Genomic DNA, 26,585 nt, shown 5'->3' with positions numbered 1-26,585 from the left:
TTTTGGTGCTCCCCCTTCACTCTACTTTTGGGAGATCTACAGATGAAGAAGTGTAAAAATTCACACAGGTGAAAGAGAAAATCCATGAGCAGACCGGCAACGAAGGCAAGAGCATCGACGGCGGCAAGACAACCGGCAACGAAGGAGCGGCGAGGGCGGCAAGACAGACCACCATGTATGGTTCTCTCTCTCTTGGGAGATCCATTGTTTCTATGTGAAAAAAGAAAACTTTCATTATCATTTTTTCAAAAATAAAGTGAAGCTAAAGCTAATTAGCAGAGCAAGAGGGTCATAAAAAAAGTCACAGCTTGCCTTGAAGGTTGGCGAAAACAAAACAACGATGATTCTCTGTATATTAAAAAAAATAAAAAAATAAAGTGAAGGTGAGGTTATTTTTGTAAAATAACCTCACATTCCCATTAATATTTCACAATCAACCAAATAAAGACTCAGTAAACTTTACAAAAAATCACAGTAATATTTTTGCATACCAAACAACTTTTTTATAACATTCCTGGGTAATTCACTTTCCTATCATATTCCTGGTAGTCATGATTTCCAGACACCAAAAAATTTCTCCTGTACCAAACGCGCCCTCAATTTTAATTGTATGAGACTTTATAAAGAGAGGGTAAGTTTTCCTTACCAAGTATCTGGACTTGAATATGATCATATTTCGAGTTGAGCCCAAAGAGAAACTTAAATACCCTATCTATATTCTATTCAGAATGCAATATAGATAGGCTATTCAGAATGCAATAATATGCTGTCATAAAAAGAAAGCCCTGTTTGGTAGTGTAAAGAACTATGGGATACACCACCCCAAAAGCTAGCTCAAAGGGTAGGAGTGCTCAAGGCCTTATAAATTCCACATTAATTGCTCATATAACAAATGTGAGACTATATATCTCAACACGCCCCCTCAGACGAGAGCCCATTGGGCTTGAAGAGTGGATGATGCAACAGGCCCAGCCTACTTGTGCTAAGAAATTCCACAAGAGAAAGTGGGGGGCGGCGAAGATTGAACCCGGGACACGAGGCTCTGATACCATGTAAAGAACCTTGAGATACACCACCCCAAAAGCTATCTTAAAGGTTGAGAGTGCCCAAGGCCTTATAAACTCCATATTAGTTGCTCATATAACCAATGTGGGACTATATATCTCAACAGGTAGTAACAATATGGTTTTTTTTTTTTTTTTTTTTGGGTAAACAACAATATGGTTCTTTAACTCATACCAAGTTGCGACATCATTTTTTATGGAATATGTCTTTCGAAGAACCTTCCAAATCTCCAGCGTAGAGGTGAAGAACATGCATTGTTGACTCACCTCAAGAGTCATGGAATTCAATAGGTCCATTGTGGACTAGCTTACGACGCCCCTTTAGACTAGTTCAATCAAATTGTGGCCAAGACAAGTAACTTTTTCCGGAAGACGATATGTTTGAGGCAACATCGGGAGATCATTGAGATTAATCGACATGTCCATGACAATTGTTTTTGGAATATTCTGAGCAGTTTAGATGTTATCAGATTCTGATATCGCTGTTTCTGATCAATAGAAAGCGAAAAGAATAGAAAAGAAAGCACGAAGGGAAAAGGTAATCAAACCTTAAGTCACAAAATGCCTCAAATGGGCAAGTAATGGGTAGATCTAGGTAGAGGAGGCCTCGACAACACCAGACGTGGTCAACGATGAACAGAAGTTGCACACACTCTACGTGTGGGTTTCCCGCACAGAACAACAAACTCGATCTCATTGTACACACTCGAAGTGTGGAGGATGTTGGAGCTTGGATTCTAGTGGTTGGTCGTTTTGAGCAGTGCAACTCTAACTTTGGGTGGTCGGAGTTGAAAAATACTGGTGGAGAGTGGCAGTCGGAGATGGAGAAGATTCTGAAATTTCTAGGCACAATTGAGACTGCGTGAAGGACTTTCTGAGCACGAAAGTGCTGTAGAACTATAGATTGGAATATTTTGGATTGTATGGAGTGGGTGCTCGCTGGAAAATATGTCAAATTTTTTTTTTCCGGTGGCGGCATGTGGTTGCTGACAACTGCAAGATGGTCGGAGATTAGAGATGGACCTAAGTGGAAGGCATGACAATTAGGCGCACTAATGGCGCATGACTAATCCGCAATAGAGCCAGAGATTGCACTGACAGGAAATGACTACCCTAATAGGCAGACTTAGGGTTTTGTTACGGAAGCGAGGCTCCAAGATCAGAGCTCTAATGCCAAGTTGAAATATGGGAAATGATAAATATTATTTCACACAGTTGAATTTACATCAGTCTATTATATAGACCAAGCCTAATAGAAGAATGACTAAGCTAAAAGATGTGGAACTAATTATTTTTCAATACAATATCCTATTTTCAACAAATAGCTTCTTATAATGTACTTGATTTAGCAATTCAACTTTGTTAGAAAAATATAATATAAAACTTTTAATGTGACATTCACCGAATAGCTTAAGCTTTTGGGTTAAAATGGTTCTTTACATGGTATTGGAGCCTCTCACCAGGTGGTCACGAGTTTGATCTTCAATGCAACCATTCTATTAATATATAATTAAATATTATGAAGTTTCTTAGCACAAATAGATAAGCTTGTTTATTGTTCACTCTTCAAGCCCAATGAACTTTTGTGTGAGAGAATGTGTTCGAGAAATATGATGGAAAAACATTAATGTGACCTTTACCTAATAGCTTAAACTTTTAGGTTGAAATGGATCTTTACAAGCTCCAATACTGTTTTTGAGTTCAACGACACTGCCTTTCTTTTTCAGGTGGCCTTATATTGGTTTTAGTATGTGCATGATATTTTAATACTGTTGTTCCCCTCCTTCCATCTTTATCTTGTTTGTAGGAAAAAACAAAATATTGATTTCACTGAAAACAAAACTTCTTATTTTGCTTGTCTTACCTTTTACCTTTTTTCCTCTGCCCCCATCTTTATCTTGTTTGCAGGTAAAAACAAATTATTGATTTCACTAAAAACAAAACTTCTTATTTTGCTTAACTATCTACAGGTATAATTCTACAGACTTTCAGGAGTTCTTTGTCAGTATGAAGTCTTTAATGATCTGTGCTTATAAAATGAAAGAAGAAAAAGACAGCCGTTTTGTGCTTTTGACAGGGAATTCATCTTCTCCTGGTGCTGCAGTTGGAGAAGACTATGTTTCTGAACCAAATATTGATTTTGATCAATATTCTGATGCAGCTGATGCATGTTTTGCCATGCATTATGAATTTCCCAGAACTGGTTTAGTTTGTCACAAGTGTTTTATGTGCATAAATAATGCTGATATCCATTGCTATCCGCATATTTTTGGACTGCTTATTGGGTTCTTTAACCGATTGTCTGCCTATAGTACCAGTTTTCAGAAATCCTCTACCGGCAATACTGCTGACATTTCAAAAAATTTCTCAAATTTTGGGTTACAAAAGTTTGGCTTCTCAAATTATTTTGAATTGGGTTCCGCGGATTCTGCATGCATTCCTTTGGCTTGCTTTCCGTTTGTTACAATTTACAATTCTGGTTCTCTTGGTAGGCTAGAGAGTGCTCTCATACATGCCATTCCTGACTGGAGAAAATATTTTACTCTGAGGGACAGAAAAATCATAAGTTCCAAAACCAATATGAGAAGAGGGTCCAAAGTTTTGCATGTCTCTCCTTTGAAGTCCAAATCTGATTATGGATATTTTCTTGAATCTGGGATTGTGAGCACCTCTAATAATTTTTCCATTGAGTTGCACCTAAATGGAATAAGGGCTCATTTTCATGATTCATCATGCATTATTGGAACAATCATGGTGCCTACATCGGAATCATCTCTATTTTTTTGTGAAGACAGTATGGATATATTGTTTTCTACTGAAGGATTGGTTCTTACATCATCTTGGGGCACTCGAAATTTTCAAGATTATCTATGGGGTCCCTCCTCAGCAAATTTGTCTCCTATTTTAAATGTACGGTTAAGGAAAAGACTGAACACATCTTCAACTGCTGAGTTGGAAGTAAGCATCAGCATTCAGCATGTGTACTGCATGTTATCCTCTGAATATCTCTCCATCATCATTGGTTACTTTTCATTATCTGATTGGGATGGTGATTCAAATGATCGGTTTTCAATTATAGAGCAAAGTGATATAAATGTAAAAAATGAAATGAGCATTGCATATAAGTTTGAAATCTTGGACTCTACTCTTATTTTGCCAGTGGAAAGCAATGAACATCAGTTTCTTAAGGTTGAAATGCCACAGATATATTGTAGTTTCATTAAGAATTCTGGTTTTGACGATGTATTAAAGGACATCCCCGCTGAATCTTCAGTTCCTATTCATAAGCTTGCCAAAAGAAATAATTGTTTAAATGTGTTTGCCCGAGACTTGTTCGTGTCATTCCTTTTGTTCAAGAATGATATGCTTGGCTTAGCAACAATTGAACGGAATACAGAATTTATAACGAGTACTTTAATTGCACCCATAAATGCTGATGTTTGGGTCAGAATTCCACATGGAATTGAATCTAACTGTAGAAGCTCTTCTTCGTCGATATGTTTCATGACAAGCATCAGCAGTTGTCATATTATTGTTGAAGGTAGCATACTTACTTTGGTGTTCTTTTTCTTGTTTATGTACTTTTATATTTTTGGGTTATCTAATTGTACTGATGAATTTTGCTTTGAAAACAGATGACCACTTTTATGATGGATGGATGGCCATAAGGGATGTTATTGAGGAATTCTCCTCAGTTGATGATCAATCCAAATGTTTCAAATCGGATGTTCTGCAATTCTTCCATTCAAAGAGAAGTGTAAAGGCAACTGGAGCCATTTCTCCAACCCTGACGGCCTCAACCATGATATGGACAGAAGTTAGATGTTGTACTCAATCTTTGTTGATAAGCTTCTGTCATAGAAAAGAAGATTCTTTGGAATTAATAACTAAGGGTGATTTGTGGTTTAGTTGTTCTGCATCCTTGATAAATGGTTCTTTGGTATGCTTAGATTTGGGTTTCTCTAAGTTAGTGTTGTACTCTCCACATGATTCCGTCTTGGCAAAATGCACCTCAACTTCTTCAACCTTAGTACTTGGCATCTCTTTTTCTAAATCTATTGACTTGAAGAATGAACTTGGCCTTTGTTTTTCGTCCCTTGATATTTGGCTTCACTTTTCTGAGTGGACTGAGGTTGTTAAATTTTTCAATCATTTTTGTGCACATATGGAAAAAACTCCTATAGATGCACCATCAAAGAGTTTGTCTGTCAATGCTGCTAATTCTGAAAAAAAAACAGTTGTTAGAGATGCTTCCATTTTTCTTGATTCTGAAAGTGCCTCATCACATTTTATATTAGAAGAGATGGAGGATGTTGTATTACTGATTATTAAGTCAGAAAACATTTGTATTACAATTCATATCCCTGTCTGGTCTAGTGAGGAACCTGGTGTGGACTTTCAGCATACTGAAGGTCTCAAGGTGACACCTTTAAGTGTATATTCTGATATAATTGAAGAAAAAGATGCAAGTTTTCTTATTGTTTCTTTCAACATGAATGGTTTTGAATTGGTCATAAGAAGCAGTGATATCCAACTGAAGTCCAATATGGAAAAATTGAGCAGTGTAATAATGATAGTTGAGAATGGAAGGCATACTTCAACGCCACTTTTTGATATAATTCAGGTTCATGTGGACATTGTACTCTATATGAATGATACAAACAACATCAATCTAAAAGGGGAGATTATCTGTGATCATTCAGATGTATGGTTACTGCATCCTGCGTTCTATTTATGGGGTGCTGTAAAATTTGAAGCTCCCAAATCAGGATCTTCTCTGCACTCAACAAGTGGCATTACTTTTAAATTTCAGATGAGGAAGGTTTCTATTCTACTGACAGATGGAAAGGTATGTTGATAGTATTTTCAATTCAAGTTGTACAGATTCTTTTTTCTTTGCTGACATTTTTTTTCATCTATTGCTATTTGCTTTTATTTTCATTTTTCATTTTTCATTTTTCTTTTATTTATTTCATTTAAACAATGGTTGATGTTGTTGCCATGTGATCCAAAGGACATAAGTTTGATTCATGTAATCAGCCTCTTGTCAATGCAAGATAAGGCCGCCTACTATAGACTGATAGGTAACAGAGAGGAAATTGGAAATAAAAGATAATCAAACAGAGGCAAACTTCTGACATTGATTAATGAGGGAGTAGAATTACAGATTCTTGGAACATTGAAATGAAAAGTGCTGAAATAACTGGGTAAAAGAAAATGAAAAGAAATACAGAAAGTTAAAGAAAAGATATTCTTGAGCAATTCGAGAGGCTTAGGGGTCCCTCCCAATATCCAAAAAGATCCCAATACTTTCCAAAGATACTCCCTCTGGCTGTCCCAATTGCTATTTATACCAGTTGCATAGTCTTCACGTTGCTCATGCTGTGTACCACTTTCTTCCCCATTCTGTTAGTAATCATCACATAACACATTTCATGAATATTCCTTCCTAACTGCCTTGTTGCTGACTCAGCCCAATTGCTTTCTCTAAATTGCCCTTGGGGGTGGTATCGTATCATAGACCCACACAATGAGTTTGACCTTTCCTTGGATTTTGTGCATAGTGAGAGCTTTATAACACCAGGCTGCCCTTTTTATATATAATTAACTAACTTTTTTAACTTTCATTAGAACATTGTTGTTCTGAACAGGGACAGGTTGTAATCTTGACATGCAAGTGCATGGGAGTTGTGTGTTTGTTATACTTGATTTAATCTTGACACTACAAGGAACAGGCACATTCTTTGTTTCATAAATGCAGTCTAAATATTGACTCTCATTCATCTGTTGTTGAGTCAAGATCCATTAGCCATTCGTTTTAGATTAGAGTATTGATTCCTTACGTTGCATTTTCACTTATTTCATTTTCATAAACCTTTTCTGGTTCCTTGTAGTGGAGCTATAATGGGCCTCAGTTGGAGATTCTTGTCAGAAATATCCTCTTCCATGCGAATGCAATTGGAAAGCACTTTGAATGTTCTGTCACTGGCAATCTTCAAGTAAACTACAATAACATTGAAAAGGTGCATTTAGTGAAATTACCATTGTTTTTGTTTTCTTTCCCTGGTGCATACCAGTGTTATTGTTTTGATGCTTTTGCATTAACAATTTGTTGACGTGGTTGTATGCTGCAAAATGAAGGTGACATGGGAGCCTTTTATTGAGCCTTGGGAGTTTCTGTTGACTTTAGTCAGGGAACAAGAAATGAGTGTTCTTCTGAACAGGTCTGTTTCAACAAATATCATTCTCAAATCAACGACACAGCTGAATATTAATATTACGGAATCCTTAGTTGAGGTATATTGATTTTTGTTCTCTTTATTTCATCTTCTTTATGAGAACCTATTATTTAATACGACACTCCAAATCATCTCTTTCCACTCAGTATGTTGTCAAATGTGGACATAACTAGATCTGGTTTTTGATATGCCGGGTGATCATTTTGATGTGAAGTTACAGCATATCGGATAATATTTTTTTTACTCTGATAATGTAAAACTAGTTAGATGTATTTGCTCATCAATTGGCCCTATAGGTATAATAATGTAATTCTTTTCGAAAGTGTAAAATTTAATTCATTGGCATCTCAATTTATAATGACAAGTCCAGTTCAGTTGTCCTAGCTTCATATTTTTTATTCTTGTTTACTCTTAAAATGATTGTCTCCTTTGAATGATTAAATAAATTGGCTTGAAGAGATATTCCCTGCACTCTTCTTCCCTTATGTGCTAAGGATAATATAAATTAACATGAGAATTTTTGTTTTTTATCCTCCTTCTATATTTGGGTTTGAAAAGTTTCTCATGGTTTTGCATCAGAAACCAGATTTCAATCCTGATAATTTATGCCTACTATTTTGTTTTGTGGTTTTTGCTATGGGAAATATTTTTCTTATGTTGATGGAGATAGGTTATCTCATGTCAGTGACACAATTATAAGAGGGACCCACAAATAATTGAAAAGAGAAAAAATAAAGGTGGGACCCACCTTTGTTATGTGTGTGTAGGAATTTGGTTTATCTCATGTTGAATGAGATAAATATAACCCTTTTACTATACTAGTATTAGTCCCCTCCTTGTATTTTCTCTGTTTATACATTGAGCTTATCATTATGAAAAATTACCAAAGACAAACTTTATTTATGAGCTTTGTTTCTTGCAGTGTGTTTCACGTTCTACTGAGATGTTCTTGGATGCCCTGGGTATATTGGGATTGAAAGATCATGAAGGCAACAAACTTTCACATTCACCATGTTCTGAACACATGTATGCTAGAAGATGTGCTGCTCCTTATTTTCTACAAAACTTAACTTCTGTGCCTCTTCTATATCATGTATATCATGGACCTGTCAATCCGGATGAACTTTATGACTCTGACGAGAATCATGCAAAATATGTGCAACCCGGTTCTGCAATTCCAATATACATGGACGAAAATGCTGAACAACAACTCTCCCGTTACAGGCCTTCTCAATCTTCTGATAGTCTAAATGAGCAAAGGTCAAACGGTTTTGCTCATCATTATATTATTGTACAGCTTGAAGGAACATCTATGCCATCTGATCCAATTTCAATGGATTTAGTGGGACTAACATGCTTTGAGGTTAATTTCTCCAAGACGTATAATGAAAATGCCGAGGATGGTAGAATGAATACAGCCCCTACTTTTGTTGTTCCTGTTGTTTTTGATGTTTCAGTGCTGCGCTATAGCAAGTTAATACGAATATACTCCACTGTATGTGCATAGTGATTATATTTTCTTTATAATGCTAGAGTTTCCATTACTTCATGCATCCTTTTTCCCTCCTTATAAGCTAACTTTTTGACATACAGGTTGTCCTTTTAAATGCAACTTCTACACCTCTTGAGCTGCGGTTTGATATTCCATTTGGTGTGTCACCAACGGTACACAAGTTTCTACTACTTCTCGACCATTTCGATCGTTAGTGCATTGTAATTGTTATGTGATTTTACTTGTATGATATATAGTTTCATTACTTCAGATATTAGATCCGATACAACCCGGGCAACAATTACCACTTCCACTACATTTGGCTGAAGCTGGTTGTGTAAGGTGGCGGCCGATGGGGAACTCTTACTTGTGGAGTGAAGCTCATAACCTATCAAATCTTCTCTCAGTAAATAGCAAAGTAGGAAATTTCAAATATTTCGTGTGCTATCCATCTCATCCAAGTAGTCATCCATTTCGGTGCTGTCTATCAGTTAGGAATATCAGCTTGACTTCATCTGGCTGGCTGAAAAATAATGTCTCTGCAGATGATGCAAAGAAGCACTACATTCATCATTTGATCCTAAGTGCTCCATTAATTATTAACAACTACCTTCCTAAGGAAATTATGTTGATCAGTGAGAGTGGTGGGGTAAATCATACTGTGAGAGTTTCAGAGGTTCGTGATGGCTGTTTCTATATATAATTACCCCCCCCCCCCTTTCCTCTTTCTCTTGTTGATAATATTTGACAGCATTGGTAGTTTTCCCCCTGTTCATTATAGTGGTACAACTGTCTGAAGATTTTATATATTTTCTTTTCTAGGTGGAAACTTCTGTTTATCATATTGATCCCTCACACGACCTCGGACTGGAGATCTGCATTGATGGATTTAAGCATTCTGATTTTAAATTTCCTCGTTTAGAAACTTTCTGCACAATGGCCAAGTTCAGTGAAACCAAGTTTTCATTGTCTGAAACCCTGATATTCGAACCAAATAATTCAAATGGTAAATTGATTTTATGTCAAGACTTCTGTCTTGTATGTATTGTCTTGTGAATGCATCCTTAAAAGAATTTTCTTGCCCTCACGTGTAGGCCCTATGTATGTTACTGTGGAGAAGGTGATGGATGCATATTCTGGTAGCAGGGAACTCATGATTTTTGTTCCATTTTTGTTGTATAATTGCATGGGTTTTCCCCTGTGTATAACGGAAACTACTGGTGAAACAAATGAAAGGGGATTTGTCATTCCTTCTTATTATGATGCTGGTGAAAGTGAAACATTTTCTTCTAAAAAGGATGGCCTTTCTCTGCTTACACCCAGCCATGAATTACGTGCTGAAGTTCACTGTAACCCAAGGAGTTATCTGAAGAATCATACCTTTTCATGCAGAGAGGATGGTTTTCAAAATTCCACGGGTTTTCGAAGGAACTCTTTATTCTCTGGTAATTACCATGAAAATTTTGCAAGGCAACAAAGCAAAAGCGATTTTATGTTTCGAAATTCTTCTTTAGGAAGACTGAAGAGTCCACTAAGCTCAAGGATCCAGTCAACTTGGAGAGATTCGGGTTCTGGTAATCATGAGCATGAGAAGGTTGGGCCATGCATGTATTCTCCAAGCCCTAATTCTTCTGTAAATGATGTTTTTGTTAAAGTAAGTAGATGTTTTCCTGAAGATGTTAAGGAACAGTTGCCATATTCTTTGTGGTCAAGTCCATTTTCTCTGTTACCACCAAGTGGTTCGAGTACTATCATTGTTCCTCAGTTGTCTTCAAATTCTGCATTCATTCTAGCTGTGACATCTAACTTGGTTGCTGAACACTATGCTGGGAGGACAAATGCAATTACTTTCCAGCCCAGGTAATGTATTGGTCTTCATGGATATTGTTATTGATGAAATCTATTTGTGGACCTCCCCTTAAAAGCTTAAGCTTTTATGATGGTTGGTTGCTTGACATGGGATTAAAGACCCTTGATAAAGCAGTCAGTAGTTTGATCTTTCCTTGCTGCCCTATTCTCTTGACTTAATTAAAATTCTGTAAAAGGAAAGCGCTTTATTCATCCTTCAATTGAAAAGTGCATTTATTTGAGGATGTGTGGTCTAGTTGAAAACCATTCTTTAGCCTTATCTGAAAAGCTTTTACGATGACGGGTTCTTTACAGAGACATAATTGTTTATATTTGTGTCATTCCATGTTACTGAACAATGTCTAAAAATATGCAGATTTGTGATTAGCAATGCTTGCAGCAAGGAAATATCTTATCAGCAGAAGGGAACTGATGTCCTCTTTTATTTAGGAATCGGAGAGCATGCTCATCTTCACTGGACAGATACGACCAGGTATGTATCTTGGATGTTTATGGATAAATTATAGTTGCCACCACATGCATATTTTTCGATATTGCCTTTTGAATCCACTGGGATCAGCATACGTGTCAAAATGCTTCCACTAAATGAATGATCACTTAATGATTAATCATCTGATGAATTTGGAAAAGGAATTTTTGTCTTCTTTGAATCTGATTGTACTATTATTGAGGTTGTCTGTCTTTTATTCCCCTAGGTTTTCAAGCATTCACAATGTGGTGCCCAAGTACAAGCTTGTGCACTCTTAAGTAGTTTATACTATAAGAACTATAAAAAACATGGTCTTTTCTCGTTCACAAATTGTCTGTTGTTTCCCATTGCTTATTTGTAATGTAATGGTTTGATAGAGACGTGGTTTGATTCAAAACAATTTCAAGTAAATTAATAACACCATTGGTGGCATATGCAAGGCTGGATACATAAATCACCTTCTCCCCTACCCTAGTTATTTGGGGTCTAACTGGGAGTATTTTTTTAGTAACATCATTGGTTGACCTTTTTTAGGTCACTGTTAGTATTAGAGAAGTCTAATATAAAACCATTAAAGCGACCTTCATTTAACAACTTGAGCTTTTAGGTAAGATGATTTTTTATATGGTATCAGAGCCAGTGACCAAATGTCACGAGTTCGATAGTCATTGTTGCCATTTTTCTAATAACTAGTTAACAGGAGAATTTCTTAGCATAGGTAGGTGAACCTGTACATCATTTATCCTTCAAGCTCAATGAGCTCTTGTGTGAGGGGGTGTGTTAGAGATATCTAATATAAAACCATTAAAGTGGCCTTCACTTAACAGTTTGAGCTTTTTGGTGAGACAATTGTTTATTAGTTAGGTTAAATGCTCCCTACACATAATTAATGCTCTAATAGCCAAAAATTCTATATTTAATGTACAATATGATTAAAGCATTAGAGAATAATATAAACCATTAAAAAACCCTCACCTACTAGCTTAACCTTTTGGGTTGAATTAGTTCTTTACATGGTATCAGAGCCTCGGTGTCACGAGTTCGATTTTCACCGCCCCCAGTTTCTCTTGTGGAATTTTCTTGACACAGGTAAGTGGGCCTGTGAATTGTCCACCCTTCAAGCCCAATGGGCTCTCGTGTGAGGGGCGTGTTTGAGAATAGTATAAACCATTAAAAAGCCCTCACCCACTAGTTTAAGCTTTTGGGTTGAATTGGTTCTTTACACACTCAATTTGTTTGGCCTTTTGTGTGTACTTCCTTTTTTGTTTCTTTACTATGTTATGCTAGAGGGCGAGCCTTGGAGTAGCAATAAGGTTGTTCCTTTGTGATCAGAAAAGGTCACATATTTGAGTTTGGGGAACAACTTCTTTGTAAAAATATAAAGGTAAGAATCGACGCCTATTCCTATCCTCATAAAGTCGGGGAGCCTTGTGCACCAGGATTTTGCCCTATACTATGTTATGCAAAATATTTCCACCAAAAATATAGAGAAAATTAAGTGCAACTTGATTTTAGAAATACAAGAAATTTCAAATATTTATGAAATACTTATTAATATCCAATTTTCCTAAAATTAAGTATGCATGATCAACATAATAAAAATTCATTTTGCAACATAATATTAGGCCTTGTCAATTCAATCATTATTTTTTTTGGCACTATTTTCACACTTCTCTTTTGCATTTTATCTTTTCTTTATATCATCCTTCCACTTTCTTGACGTTTAGAGAGTAGATCAAGTAGGATGAAATTGTGTGACTGAAATGGACCACACGTAGTCTCTCTCTCTCTCTCTCTATATATATATATATATGTGTATATATTAATTACAATGATTCAATTTCTGATATATATTATCCCAACTGATTCTACAATATATACATAATACCTTACCATAAACATCTACGATATTTTAACATATTATATATTTGGACAAGATATTTTAACACTCTCCCTCAAGCTAGTGCGTATATACAATATGCGTCATGCTTGTCACAAACATAGTTGACTTAAGGAGCTGTGGTAAAAACATTTGCAAGCTTTTAATTGGAGTTATGAAGTGCTATTTTAATCTCTCAAACCTAAATTTTCTCTCAAACAAATCAATCTCAAAGTGCTTAGTCTTTCATGAAAGACAAGATTTGAGGATTGTTGTGTAGGTTGATTGTCACATATTAGTTTCGTCGGTTTCTGTTCACAAATGTTACAATTCTTTGAACAATTATTTTAACCAAAGCATTCACAAGTCACGCAGGGAATCTAGAAATTAGATTACCACACTTACAAAGGGAGACATTTGGTCTCGTTAATATGAGATAATATAATTTCCCCACTAGTCTCTAATATAGATTATGATTCGACAACGGCTTCCCTTGGTCGGGTAAAAGTTTGACATTGGGATCCATCTCTAGACTGTGCTGACGATGGAGATATATAAAGTATACCTTTTTCAGGAGATGCCATCTCTAGATTGTGCTAGTTCAATACCTAAGAAATATCAGAGCTTGCCAAAATTCTTAATTTGAAAATGTTTGAATAAGTATTGTTTCAATTGTTTAATGCAAGTTAGGGTTACTGGAGGTAAAGTTATTAGAAAAGGTAAGATATGTGAGAAGATCCTTATTACTATATAGATGATCAGAAGCACCAAAGTCTAATGTTCATGGTCCAAGAGATGACTGAGAGATGCAAGCAATGAATTTACTGCTTTACTGAAGAACAAGTAGTAAGAATGTGATATGAACCTTAGAAGAGCCTCACCCTAAAAGTTAGCTTGTAAGATAGGAGAGCTCAAAGTTCATATAAACTCAATACAAGAACCTTATGTTTCCGATGTGGGACACCATGTACTATCCTTGCAACTAGATTGTAACCGAATGACGTAAAGCGAAGGAAGACTTCATATCACTTGGATGTTTCGCAACTAGGATCTTGACGCGTCGGTGGAAAATTGGTTTTGAAAAAAACGGAGTTGCCATTAAGATTTATTTGGGAAAATATTGGAACAACCATTTTATTGAAGAAAATAATCTTTGAAAATAAGAGTGGATTCTGGAATCGATTATAGGGGTTAACACCGTTCACCGTCTGTTTTAAAAAAAAACGGTTACATCAAATTAATTGTATGAATTATTAATAAAATTTTAGAATATTTGTTTTACCCCAAATAATTAATTTAAGTAAAATTGATTTTTACAAAGAAAACTAAGATTGTGAAAATTTATTTTTGGACTTTATGGGAGAAATTATACTTCAACATACACCTTGATGGAATTGAAAACTCGAAGCTATATCGTTCTTTAGAAAACATGTGTGTTGGTTAATTTTTATTTTTGAAAATACTTTGAAAGAATTTTGTTGTTTTGAGAATTCATTTAATTGAATTTGAGAACTTCATATCATCAAGTTGTAGTAGCCAAAATAAGCTAAATAAAACTACGGGATTAACATTCTATCACAACTCAACTAATCCTTTAAAACAAAACTGTTTTTTGTCATTATGTAAAAAAAGATAATTATCAATTTTTAAAGAAAAATTTGGATCACCAAGTTGTGATAGTTAAGATAACAAGCTGTCACAGCTCAACTCATGCTCTTATTATAAAAATAATTTAATTTTGAAAATTGATACATAATGATAAGTTCAAATAAATTCGGGCTATTAAGTTGTCAAAGCTAAAATCACCCTAAGTAAAAACAATGAGATTAACAAGCTGTCACGATTAAATTAAGCTATTAAAAAAAAAACCACAAAGAGGGCGAGCCTCTAGCAGTTGTAAAACTATTCCTTTGTGATTGAAAGGTTATGAGTTCGAATATGGAAAACAACCTCTTTGCAAAAAAATAAGGGTATAGTTTTAAATTTCTAAACTAAAACACACGTCAATATAAAAAGATTCCTAATTTATCAAAATAAAACAAACAAGGAAAAGAAAGATAAAAAAAAAGCATAAAAAAATAATTATTAACTAAAAAGAGAATGTAAGTAAACTTATCTCAAAGACGAAAACAAATTTAGTGTATAGAACCAAGTTGTGAAGAGCCATCTCAATTTTCTTCAAAAAAATTGTTTATTACGACACAAGCTTTATATTAGTATTAAGCTAAGTATCTGTTAAACTTTTGGAAGAGTCTTGGGTGGACCCATATGTAGTTGCTCCTTATATATAGTGGAAGGCATGAAAAAGGGGGAAAACCTCTCCAATGTGGGACTTACAAGAGAAGGGGTATGACTTCTACCTACGTGGGACTTCGGTCCATTTCTTTATCCGTTTTTTTTTTTTTTTATATATTTATTTAGGGACAAAAATAGGTGTTCACAATGGCCCCTCTTTACTTTTTTTAACATGAGAATACGAATAACAATTATTTTCATATTATCATTGTTAAGAATAAGTAAAAACTTGAACTCTAAATTTTGTTTGGGAACACAAGGGGACAACAACTCTTAATGATAAAGACAAATTATGACTGACAATGGGGCCTAAAAGATAAAGGAAGATGACTTAGGGTAAACGAAGACGACGCGATATCTTGAAACGTAAATAATGACGACATGGGGGCCTTAAGGGTAGTTGATTATAGCACAGGGGTTTGAAAGGTAGATGATTATAGCACATGGGTCTGAAGGGTAGATGATGATGCGACGAGAGCATGGAAGGTAGATGATGATGCGACGAGACCTAAAAGGTAAATAAGAACAACATGGGCTTGAAAGTTCTTGTTGTGCATATTTGCTTGCCTGGACATTTCCACTTATAGTCATTGCAGCGAAGTCTCTTTTCCTTGGTTATCCAATATTTTTCATCAAGCTTTTCAGGGTGATGGTCATTCCAGCCACCGTGTTAAGTTGCCTTTCCAGCATTTTTCATCTTTCCGGCATCTGGAGCATTCCTGTCGACTTTGCAACCATGTTTTGTGGAGACCAAATATATTATTTGGTTAATTTTATTTATTTATTTATTTTTCATTTTTATCTTTTTTCAATCCATTTGTATCTTTCATTTGGGTTGATCTACCACCGATTCCAATTAGTTTGGGATAAAAGTGTTGTTGATGTTGATGTTGAAGGGTTTATCTAATAAGCTTAAAACTTCAATAAGTTTTAGTTTGAGGGAGATTGTTAGAAGTATTGAAAATAGATTGATAAGAAGTCTCACATCGTGATATTAGTCTTATGTTATTGTTATAGTCCCATTGTGCTATTGAAAGACATAGATATAAACATTGTCTCCCTTTTCTGTTTTATTCAACACAAGACAAGTATGTTAGACAGGTGTATTAAAAAGTGATTTACAGCTGTTATTATCAGTTAGGAGTCAGATACAGATAACAGATCGTGCTCCTATAAATGTAGGAAGTCATGACCGAGTTCATCTGAATTTATGAATAACACACTCACACTCAAACTTCAGAGAATCCTCTCTGGCTTTTCTGTCACTTTCTATAACTTTCTTGCTCATGTTCAGATTCTTAGGCAATGGCACAACAGGTTTGGGTGTTTTGCTACTTGGGAGTTGGCACGGGGTTTCGTTGGGATACCAACTTGAAGTTTAGAGAGTAGACTACCTAGGATGTTATTTTGTTCATAACTGATGATACATAGCCCCCATACATACATTAGTGTGGGTATTAATTACAATAATTCAATCCCTAATATCAATAATCCTAACTAATTTTATATTGTATATATGATTTTCTACTATAACCATATGTGATAATCTAACACTTATTACTCATTCTGAATGTGATGCAGGGAGCTGCCTGTTTCAAGTTGTTTCAATACATTGCATATTCTAACACACTTACTACTCTCATTCTGAATGTGATTCAGGGAGCTACTTGTTTCAATTTGTTATAATGAGTCTGGATGGCAGTGGTCTGGCAGCTTTTTACCGGATCAACTGGGTGATACGCAACTGAAAATGAGGAACTTTGTTTTTGGCACTTCAAACATGGTACGGGTTGAAGTGCAAAATGCTGACATATCAATGGGAGATGAAAAAATAGTTGGAAACATTAAGGGAAACTCAGGAACCAACTTGATTCTTTTGTCAGATGATGACACAGGGTATATGCCATACAGAATTGATAATTTTTCTAAGGAGGTTTGTCTCTAGTTTTTCAGTTGCACTACTGCATTATTTGGAATTCTAAAATAGTTGCACTGCCTTCTGATGCCTGAAGGTTTACTGCTTTTATTATCTGATTTTGGATTGCTTTCCCTTTTATTTACGTATGTTGATATGAATGTTCAGCTTTCTCTATATTTTCATCTGAATGCGTCTAATGTGTTTAAAAGCTATTTGTAATTTTAAGTTAGTGGTTGCTGCTGATGATTTTTTTAGTTGTTCTATATGGGTCCAATTTACAGGTTCCATATGTTGAGAAGAATAAACCATAAGTTGAGATGAGGCGATCTATATATTATTGCTTGTATAATCATCTACATGGATTTATAACATTAGCCTAATGAGAATAATTGCTAATAACTGCTTTCCTAATTATTTAGCTAATTCTAGAGGAACAAATTGGGAGAAATCAAGCCTATAATCTGTATCGTAATTCCCCTATAATATGACTTATCATAATCCATCTAATAAGAGGAAAACCAAATCAATGATAATTATAATATATACATTTTGGATTTACAACACTCGTCAAGTTAAGGAATGGATTCCCATCTTGTTAGTAAAGTCTTGAAATTTCTCAGTGGGAAGTCTCTAAGTCAATACATCAACTTATTGATGGCTTGAAGGGGTATATGGTGTAATGATTAGTCTGCTATCCAAATTTTACCTCAATGATGTGGTAGTTGATCTCTATATGTGTTGTTACGTCATGCATAAACTGGACTATGCACTAGACAAATGACATTTATTATCATTGAACAACTTCAAGGATCCTTCATATCTTATATTGAGGCCATCTAAAATAATTTTCACCTATAATATAGTTCACAAATACCTTGAGTCATAGCTCGAAATTCTGCATTTGTACCTAACCTCGCTATGAAATTTTGTTTCTTACTCCAAGCACTTGATTCCCTCAGAGAAACATATTTTAGCCTAGGGTTGATTTTCAGTGAGTGATGGATCATGCATAGTCAACATCAATATACAACACTTCTGAGGACAAGTTTCCCTTTCTTTAGAATATCAATCATTTCCTAGATGTAGCTTTAAAATACTAGAGAATTTTGTCCACGACAAGCAAGTAAGTCGTGCAAAATTGACTAATAATTCTAACCTCATAAGCTAAATCTTGTCTAGTATGAGCTATGTTTATGAATCTTCCTACTAGTTGTTGATACTGTCCTTTGTCAAACTTAGGACTCTCCTCTTCACTTCCCATTTTGTTGTTTTGCTCTTTTAAAAATATAATATAAAACTATTCATGTGTCTTCACTTAACAACTAGTGTTTTTGGGAGAGTTGATTCCTAACATGGTATCAAAGCTTTTGTAACCAAGTTTTATAGAATTCGATCCTTGCCACTCTCTTGTTTCTCATTAAAAAATGTTGGATTTCAATACGAGGTAGATGGGCCTGTTCATTGTCCATGTTCCAAGTCCAAAGAGTTCTTATTGAGGTGATGTGTTAGAGATATAATATAAAACTATTTATTTTGAAAGAATTGGTTTATGTCATGATCAATAAGGGTATACTTTCTTTGAAAAATAAAAAAAATCATGTTTGGAGTAAGCAACTTCTATCCAAGAAATCTTAGCTTCCCAAGCACTTTAATTTCAAATTCAGTAGTCAACCTTTCTTATTATAGGTGCAAATGTTTCTTGATAATCAATGCTACATGTCTGAGTGTATCTTTTAACCACTAATCTTGCCTTATACCTATCAAGTGTAGTGTCACATCGATACTTCAAAATTTAGATCCATGTGCACCTCTTTGCTTCCTTTTCTCTTGGCCTATTAACAACTTCTCATGTTGTATTTTTCTCCTAGGCACTCATCTCTTCATGCATCGCTTGAACCTATTTTTCATCTTTTAATGCTTCTTGCATTGATGTTGAAATTGTAATGAAATCAAGGGCTGAAAATAAAGTTGTGCTGCACAAAAAGGTTTTTAGAAGAGACAAATTGAGAGATAATGTATTTGTTATAGAACTTATACCCTTTCCATAAGGCAATGGATAGGTTATCACAGTCTATCTTACAATATATTCAAAGGATCAAATTCAAGAATTGTATGCTCAGTTTTAACCGTGAGTTCAGACAAATGAAGCTTGTTGGACCAATTTGGGTTTTTTTTTTTACTTTGATAAACTAGTTGTGGTTGCTCATCTTTAGTTTTAGCTAGCTCAGGAGCTGATTTAGGTTATTGTCTAGAGAAAGGTACTAGTTCGTGAACATCAGTAGATTCATAGAGTAAAGGAGAGACTTGGTGAAGGAGCACTCAGTTTCTAGTCTGGACTTAAGAACATTATCCCCTATAAAGGTGAGGATGAGGAAAGAATGATACGACACATCCTCGTGGAAGATGATGTGCTTGAAAACAAAGAAACGATGACTTGCAGGGTCATAGCACTTATACCCGTGCTTGTTTGGAGCATAACCTAGGAAGACACATTAATAGCCCAAGGATCAAGCTACTTGTGGTAGTGGCAATGAGCATTGACAAAGGTCACAGAGCCAAAGACATTAGACTGGAGGCTTTGCCTGATAGGAATGGAAGGAAAGAAAGAAGTCATAAGGTGAATAGGACTAACATTACCAAGTGCTCGAGATGGTAGCCGATTGAACAAGTATGCAGCCATTAATACTGTTAGAATATATTAAATATGATTAGTCTGTAATTATTATGATTAGATATGATTAGTCTGTAATTAATTCTGATTGTATTAGGTTTGTATTAGGTCTGGGCCTTTCACTTAAGCCCATTAGAGTCTCTATATATTGTAACCCTCTAAATTAGATCAATACACAACATATTATTTTATATTCAAGTTGGTATCAGAGCTCTTTCGTTCTGAGGACCCTCGCTTCCGCTTAGAAACCTTGTTTTTTTGCTTTAAAACCTAAGCCCACTGCTTAGGAGTCCTCTTTCTTGCCGTGCGTCCTTCCGGCAAGCCTTCTAGGGCTGTAAACAGCCTCTGAGTGATATTTCCAAACGCGTCAGCACCTCCGACGGCCACCGGAACCACCGCCCGCCGTCAGAATCACTGTTCAGGCCACCGGAGACTTTTTCCGGTGGATATCCCAGAAGAAACTGGTATGTTGGGGAGTAAACCAGTTGATACACCTATGGATCCTAATGTCAAGTTATTGCCCGGACAGGGGGAGCCGTTATCTGATCCTGGACGTTATCGGAGGCTAATTGGGAAGCTCAACTATCTTACTGTGACTAGGCCAGATATTTCTTTTGCTGTTAATACGGCTAGTCAGTTTCTTGATTCCCCTTGTGATTCACATTGGGATGCTGCTGTGAGGATCCTCCGATACATCAAAGGAGCACCAGGGAAAGGTTTGTTGTATTCAGATCAGGGAAATACAGAAATTTGTGGTTATTCAGATGCTGATTGGGCAGGATCACCCTCGGACAGGCGCTCTACTTCTGGCTATTGTGTCTTCTTTGGAGGAAACTTAATTTCGTGGAAGAGCAAGAAACAACCTGTTGTTTCTCGATCTAGTGCAGAAGCTGAGTATCGTGCAATGGCAAATGCTACCTGTGAGTTAGTCTGGTTAAAGGAGTTGATTCAGGAGCTTTATCTTTGTGAACAGAAACAACCCATGACACTCATCTGTGATAATCAAGCTGCGCTACATATATCCTCTAATCCTGTCTTTCATGAGAGGACCAAACATATAGAGATTGATTGTCACTTCATTCGAGAAAAGATTCAGTCAGGAGAAATCAAGACTGCTTTCGTCAACTCCTCTGATCAACTAGCGGATGTCTTCACTAAAGCTCTTAGAGGTCCTCGGGTTCAATATATTTGTAACAAGCTTGGTGCTCACAATATATACGCACCAACTTGAGGGGGAGTGTTAGAATATATTAAATATGATTAGATATGATTAGTCTGTAATTATTATGATTAGATATGATTAGTCTGTAATTAATTCTGATTGTATTAGGTTTGTATTAGGTCTGGGCCTTTCACTTAAGCCCATTAGAGTCTCTATATATTGTAACCCTCTAAATTAGATCAATACACAACATATTATTTTATATTCAAGTAATACAAATACCCCCTCAATATGAATTAGTAATACACATTTGGAAGAGTAGTTCTCTTGTAACTTCCATTATGTGTCTATTCTTTTGTTCAACATCACCATTTTGTTGAGGTGTTTCTACCAATATGAGTGCATGAATTATTCCATATTCCTTTAGGAAGGTAAAGAATGGCTAGTTCACATACTCTCTACCATTGTCAAAGCGCAGACGCTTGATAGACTTTCCCAATTGTGTATGAACCATGCGATATAAATTGTTGTAAATATTAGAATTAGTATTCTATTTATTTATTTGTAATAGCTAGAATACTCTAGAAGTGTATTTTAGGCTTAGCCCATTAGGTCTTTCAGCACTCTTTATATAGAGAGCTCTTGTACAGATGTCTGAAACAACAATGCTCTAGTGATTTCAAGCAAATGTTGTTTTTTCCTTTCAGCAACCCCATTCTGTTGAGGGGTATCCACACATGTGAGCTCATGAGTCATTCCTTTGTCTCTAATAAACTGGGAAAGACACTGATTAACATATTCTGTACCATTATCTGATCTCTAGTGTTTGATACTTTTACCAAATTGGGTTTCAATCATATAATAAAACTGAATAAACAACTGTGTCACTTCTGCCTTATCTTTCATAAAAAATATCCATGTTATCCGAGTATAATCATAAATAAAAGAGACAAACCATTTAGCACTAGAAATATTAGGGACTTTGGAAGGGCCCTAAACATCAGAATGAATAATAGTAAATGGTTCAATATTTTTTATTTTACTAGAAGGAAAGGATACACGATGATGTTTTGCAAACTGACAGACATCACAATTAAAAGACTCAACAGACTGAGACACAAACAAAGACGGAAACATAGACGACCAAAGGATAAGTAATTCGACTCATTCACATCCAGATCATGAATGTTTGGAATCCATATTATGCAAGGAGACATTGCTTTTGCTAATTCGAATTGAAGGGTGAGATAAATTCGGTCTATTTTCGGCATCATATCCATAGGTAGCACATTTGTCACTCTCATCGTAGTTAGAAGCTCCAGCTCCAGCTCCGTATCAAGGTCACGGTCGATATCGTCACTATTGTCAATATGGTCACTATTGTCACTCTCATCAATAAAAAAACCTTAAGTAAACTAAAAGGAGGATGACCCAAACGCTTATGATAAAGCCAAATAAGAGAATCTGAAGTAGACTGACGAGTCATCAAAGTCTGATCCTTGGTACCTTTTGCAGCCTCTCTGGCCACCTCTATGGGAAGAAGTCAAATTTTTGACTTTCTTTGTGGGTTCAACTCAGAGTATGATCCTATTCGGGTTCAAATTTTTGGTAAGGAAAAAATACCTCCTCTTTCTGAAGTTTTTCACACTGTCAGGGGTGAAGAAAGTCCCTGGATTGTCATGATGGATACCAAAGTGTCCGAAGGATCCATTATGCTCTCATCTAAAGTTACTACTCCAACTCCTTCTAATTCTGAGCCCACTGACGGATCTGCTATGGTCTCAGCTAAGCCATCACCAAGGTCTTTTCCTCAAGCCTAGTAAAGAGGGGCATTGGTGTAACTATTGTAAAAGACCAGACAGTACGGTCAGCTATAAATGAGACAAACCCTTTTTTGCCAGGAATATTAGAAACAAAAGCAGGGGCCCCAAACACCAGAATGAACAAGATCAAAAGGTTCAATACTTTTGTGAGAACTAGGAGAAAATGTTACTTGGTGATGTTTATAGCCAATTCAAAGGAAAATGAAGGCTCTTCTTAAAATATAAAGAGGGAAACTTAGACTTTAACTAAGAAAAAAGAGGGCGACATAGACCCCTGTATTAAAGTCAAGCAGGGGACTTGGAATTGGATTGAGTGACTAGCAGTTTTTGACTGGGACTACCAGTATCTGGTCTATTGAGGAGAAAATACAACTCTCTCTACTCCTTAGCAATGCCAGTTGTTCTTCTTGTGGCAAGATCTTGAAAGACAATAAGAATGGAAGAAAGTTACTGCAATTTAAGGTTTTGGTAATTTTATGAATGATCAGATTATTGGAAAGTTGTAGAACATGGAGTGCATCTTTCAAGTGTAGGTACTAGGTAAGGCTTGAGGTTGATAGTACCACAACCAGTAACGGAGGTATGACAACAATTAGCGGCGGTTATAGTATGCTTTCCGAAAGTTGGTGGGTAAGACATGTTAAGAAGTTGGTTTATTTTTTTTATTGTTTTTTGTGGGTCCAATTTACAGGTGCCATGTTAGAGAAGGATAAAACATAAGTTGAGATATGAGGAAATCTATATATTATTGCTTGTATAAATCATGTACGTGGATTTGCAATATATAGCCTAATAAATACTTTCCTAATTAAAGTGCTAATTCGAGGGAAACAAATCAGGAGAAATCAGACCTTTTATCTCTAACATAATTACCTTATAATCTAACTTATCATAATTTATCTAATAAAAGTAAAACCAAATCAATGATAATTACAATATATGCATACTGTATGCACCACAACATACATTTCAGTGATATGTACTTCTTGAGTGTCAAAACAAATTATTAATTTTAAAAATTAATGAAATAGTAAATACTACTGTCAATATTATGGTAAAATATCGCATATTCAAATTTTGTAAAATTATTTATAAATTATAAAACCAATTGAAAAGCCATTCCTTTATTTCACTGACAAAGTATTTATTGTTCCTTAGCAAATGCCACTTTGTATTTCATTAATGGATAATGAATTATGAATGTTCTGGCTGTTTTTCCATTATGGCTTATCAAGTTATTAAAGTTATGCACTAAAAAAGCATGGGCATTGCACGCTATTCTTAATCCATTGGTAATTGAAATTTATTGTTTTTCTTGCTACTTTCTAGAGGTTGCGAATATATCAGCAGAGGTGTGAAATGTTTGACACAGTTATTCACTCCTACGCTTCTTGTCCTTACACCTGGGATGAACCCTGCTATCCTCATCGTCTTATTGTGGAGGTAAACCTTTTTTTTTTTTTACACAATAGAAACTTCATACTACATGGCCTAAAAATGTTTTTTACCAAAATGGAAGGTACCTGGAGAGCGAGTGTTGGGGTCATATGCCCTTGATGATGTCAAAGAATATATGCCTGTCTACTTGCCATCAACTTCTGAGGTAAACCATTTTGCATTTTCCAAGCCAAAAAAAAAAAACAAAAATTGTGTTTTCACATTATGTTCCTTTTGTGCATCTTTTGTTAATGGCGTGTTACAGTTTTTTATTTTTATTTTTTATGATGGTCTCATTAAATTTTTAAACAATGAGGTGCGCTATTTCCTTCTGGTTGAATGATCTTGTGTGTTATTTGTTTGTTAATTTTACAGCAGTTTCGTTCTGTTCCTTTCTGATATTACTTGACAATGAGATAGCCCAACACATCTAATAATTTATCCTTCTGTCTTAGTAAATTCAATTTACTGTTTTACAATCCACCCATGTTACCCATTTTTTTACTGTCATTTGGTGGTACTTGGTACAATTCATTGGTTCACTATCTTGTAGTATCACCTTTTGCTAGAGAATTATAAAAAACCATTAAAAAAATCTTCACTTAATAGCTTAAGCTTTTGGGTTGAAATGGTTCCTTTACATTATATCAGAGCCTCCGTGACCAAGTGTTCACGAGTTCGATTCTCATCACCTCCCATTTAATGAATAAATAATTAAGTATTGTAGAGTTTTTTAGCACAGGTAGGTGGGCTTGTGCATTGTCCACCCTTCAAGCCCAGTGACCTCTCGTGTTAGAGAAGTATAAAGTACCATTAAAAAGACTTTCACTTAATAGATTAAGCTTTTGGGTTGAAATGGTTCCTTTACATCTTTCTTTTTTTTCTACCTATCACCCTGTTAAGATGTAATGCAGTCATGCCTTTGTTAGTAACATCGTCAAAAGTTCTAAATTTTAATGATAAACCTCAGAAGGATAAATTTATGATTTTCTACTAAAGCCATATTTCCAGCGAAAATAAAAATTTAGAATAAGGAACATCTCATATTCGAGGGTGATCCCTTAATTCACAATAAAAAGGGAAAAATGCCATATACCCAACTAAAATACTGATTATATGAAGGATGCATGGCAGGACCCAACTAAAATACGACCCATATTCAATGTACTCTTCTCTTGCCATCTCAATCACCATCCTCTGCGGCCAACCACCGATTATTTTGGCTGTAACCCACACCATCAAGTTCAGAAACTGCCAATCTACACCCTGGAAGAAGACCCAATAGATGTGCCATTGTTAGCCGCTGCCAGAAAATTACTGGTCAAACGCTTTTATCTAAACCAGAATTTGTCGATCTACATGATGAGAAAAGACACAACCGGAGCAGCAACTTCATTCGTGCTCTTTGTCTATTGTGCGTAACCTCACGTGTGATCTTCTAGCTGAAACGTGACAATACACTGATAAAAGCTAGCTCTAAGGGTGAGAGTGCCCAAGGTCTTATAAATCTCACATTAGTTGTGCATACAACCAATGTGGGACTCCCAAGTCCCATACCCTGCAAATGAGTCCTAATATTCCACCACGCTCCGTAGCCTCGACGCTCACTCGGGCTGGCTTTGCGCTAGTCTTTTACTAGCCCCGGCCGATCACTGCAATGCCGGAGTCATCACCCGGGCCGCTCGATTGCAACTGGGAGACATAATGGAAGGCTCTGATATCATTTGATAAGAACATTGAGGTGCACCACTCCAAAAGCTAGCTCTAAGGTGGGAGTGCCCAAGGTCTTATAAACCTCACATTAGTTGCGCATACAACCAATGTGGGGCTCCAAGTCCCATACCCTGCAAATGGGTCCTAACACGCTCCTAGCCACCATTTGTGCCGGTCCATAGTCGTCTATGCTCGCGGTGTCCTCCTTTATTTGGATCTGTCAATTGCCCCTCCAATGGTGACTCAAGTGGTGATTCCCACTCATTTTTGTGCCCATTGATTATTTTTTGCTCTCCATTCAGTCATCATTTGGCGTCTCTAGTTGATTCTTATGCATACTTTCAGTGGACGAGGACATAATGCCCTTTGTCAATTTGCCGAAAGCAGGAACACCCAAATTGGCGTATAGAGGAGAAAACTTTCCTCAATGCCCTAACATCAACTGCAACATTCTGATCACCAGTAAGTATTGAAGAAACTACTTTCTCACTTTTTCAGCCTAAAATTTTAAATTTTTAGTATTTTGATGACTTACTAATTGCCTTGAGGAAATG

At 35.9% G+C, this 26,585-nt stretch overlaps 1 protein-coding gene and 1 non-coding gene across 4 annotated transcripts in view; both read left to right on the top strand.

Moving 5' to 3' along the window:
• Window positions 1-26,585, top strand: part of LOC133307357 (uncharacterized) — a 76,722-nt gene that overhangs the window by 41,440 nt on the left and 8,697 nt on the right. For all 3 annotated transcript variants that reach the window (XM_061507860.1, XM_061507859.1, XM_061507861.1), the window contains exons 21-33: window positions 3,035-4,605; window positions 4,700-5,913; window positions 6,959-7,087; window positions 7,206-7,361; window positions 8,226-8,798; window positions 8,897-8,968; window positions 9,067-9,471; window positions 9,618-9,801; window positions 9,890-10,655; window positions 11,020-11,136; window positions 16,967-17,240; window positions 24,211-24,324; window positions 24,401-24,484. In XM_061507860.1, the coding sequence (XP_061363844.1) occupies window positions 3,035-4,605; window positions 4,700-5,913; window positions 6,959-7,087; window positions 7,206-7,361; window positions 8,226-8,798; window positions 8,897-8,968; window positions 9,067-9,471; window positions 9,618-9,801; window positions 9,890-10,655; window positions 11,020-11,136; window positions 16,967-17,240; window positions 24,211-24,324; window positions 24,401-24,484 (5,659 nt within the window). The remainder of the gene's footprint in view (window positions 1-3,034; window positions 4,606-4,699; window positions 5,914-6,958; window positions 7,088-7,205; window positions 7,362-8,225; window positions 8,799-8,896; window positions 8,969-9,066; window positions 9,472-9,617; window positions 9,802-9,889; window positions 10,656-11,019; window positions 11,137-16,966; window positions 17,241-24,210; window positions 24,325-24,400; window positions 24,485-26,585) is intronic.
• Window positions 279-357, top strand: LOC133307376 (small nucleolar RNA snoR86). Its single transcript, XR_009751028.1, has one exon. It is a non-coding gene; the product is annotated as a small nucleolar RNA snoR86 (small nucleolar RNA).

The sequence above is a fragment of the Gastrolobium bilobum genome, unplaced genomic scaffold, assembly GCF_033153095.1.
Source record: "Gastrolobium bilobum isolate Gb01-03AN ecotype WA unplaced genomic scaffold, APGP_CSIRO_Gbil_v1 utg713, whole genome shotgun sequence".
Lineage (NCBI taxonomy): Eukaryota > Viridiplantae > Streptophyta > Magnoliopsida > Fabales > Fabaceae > Gastrolobium > Gastrolobium bilobum.
Note: the sequence above shows the minus strand (reverse complement) of the source record. Positions and strands in the feature narration are given on the sequence as shown.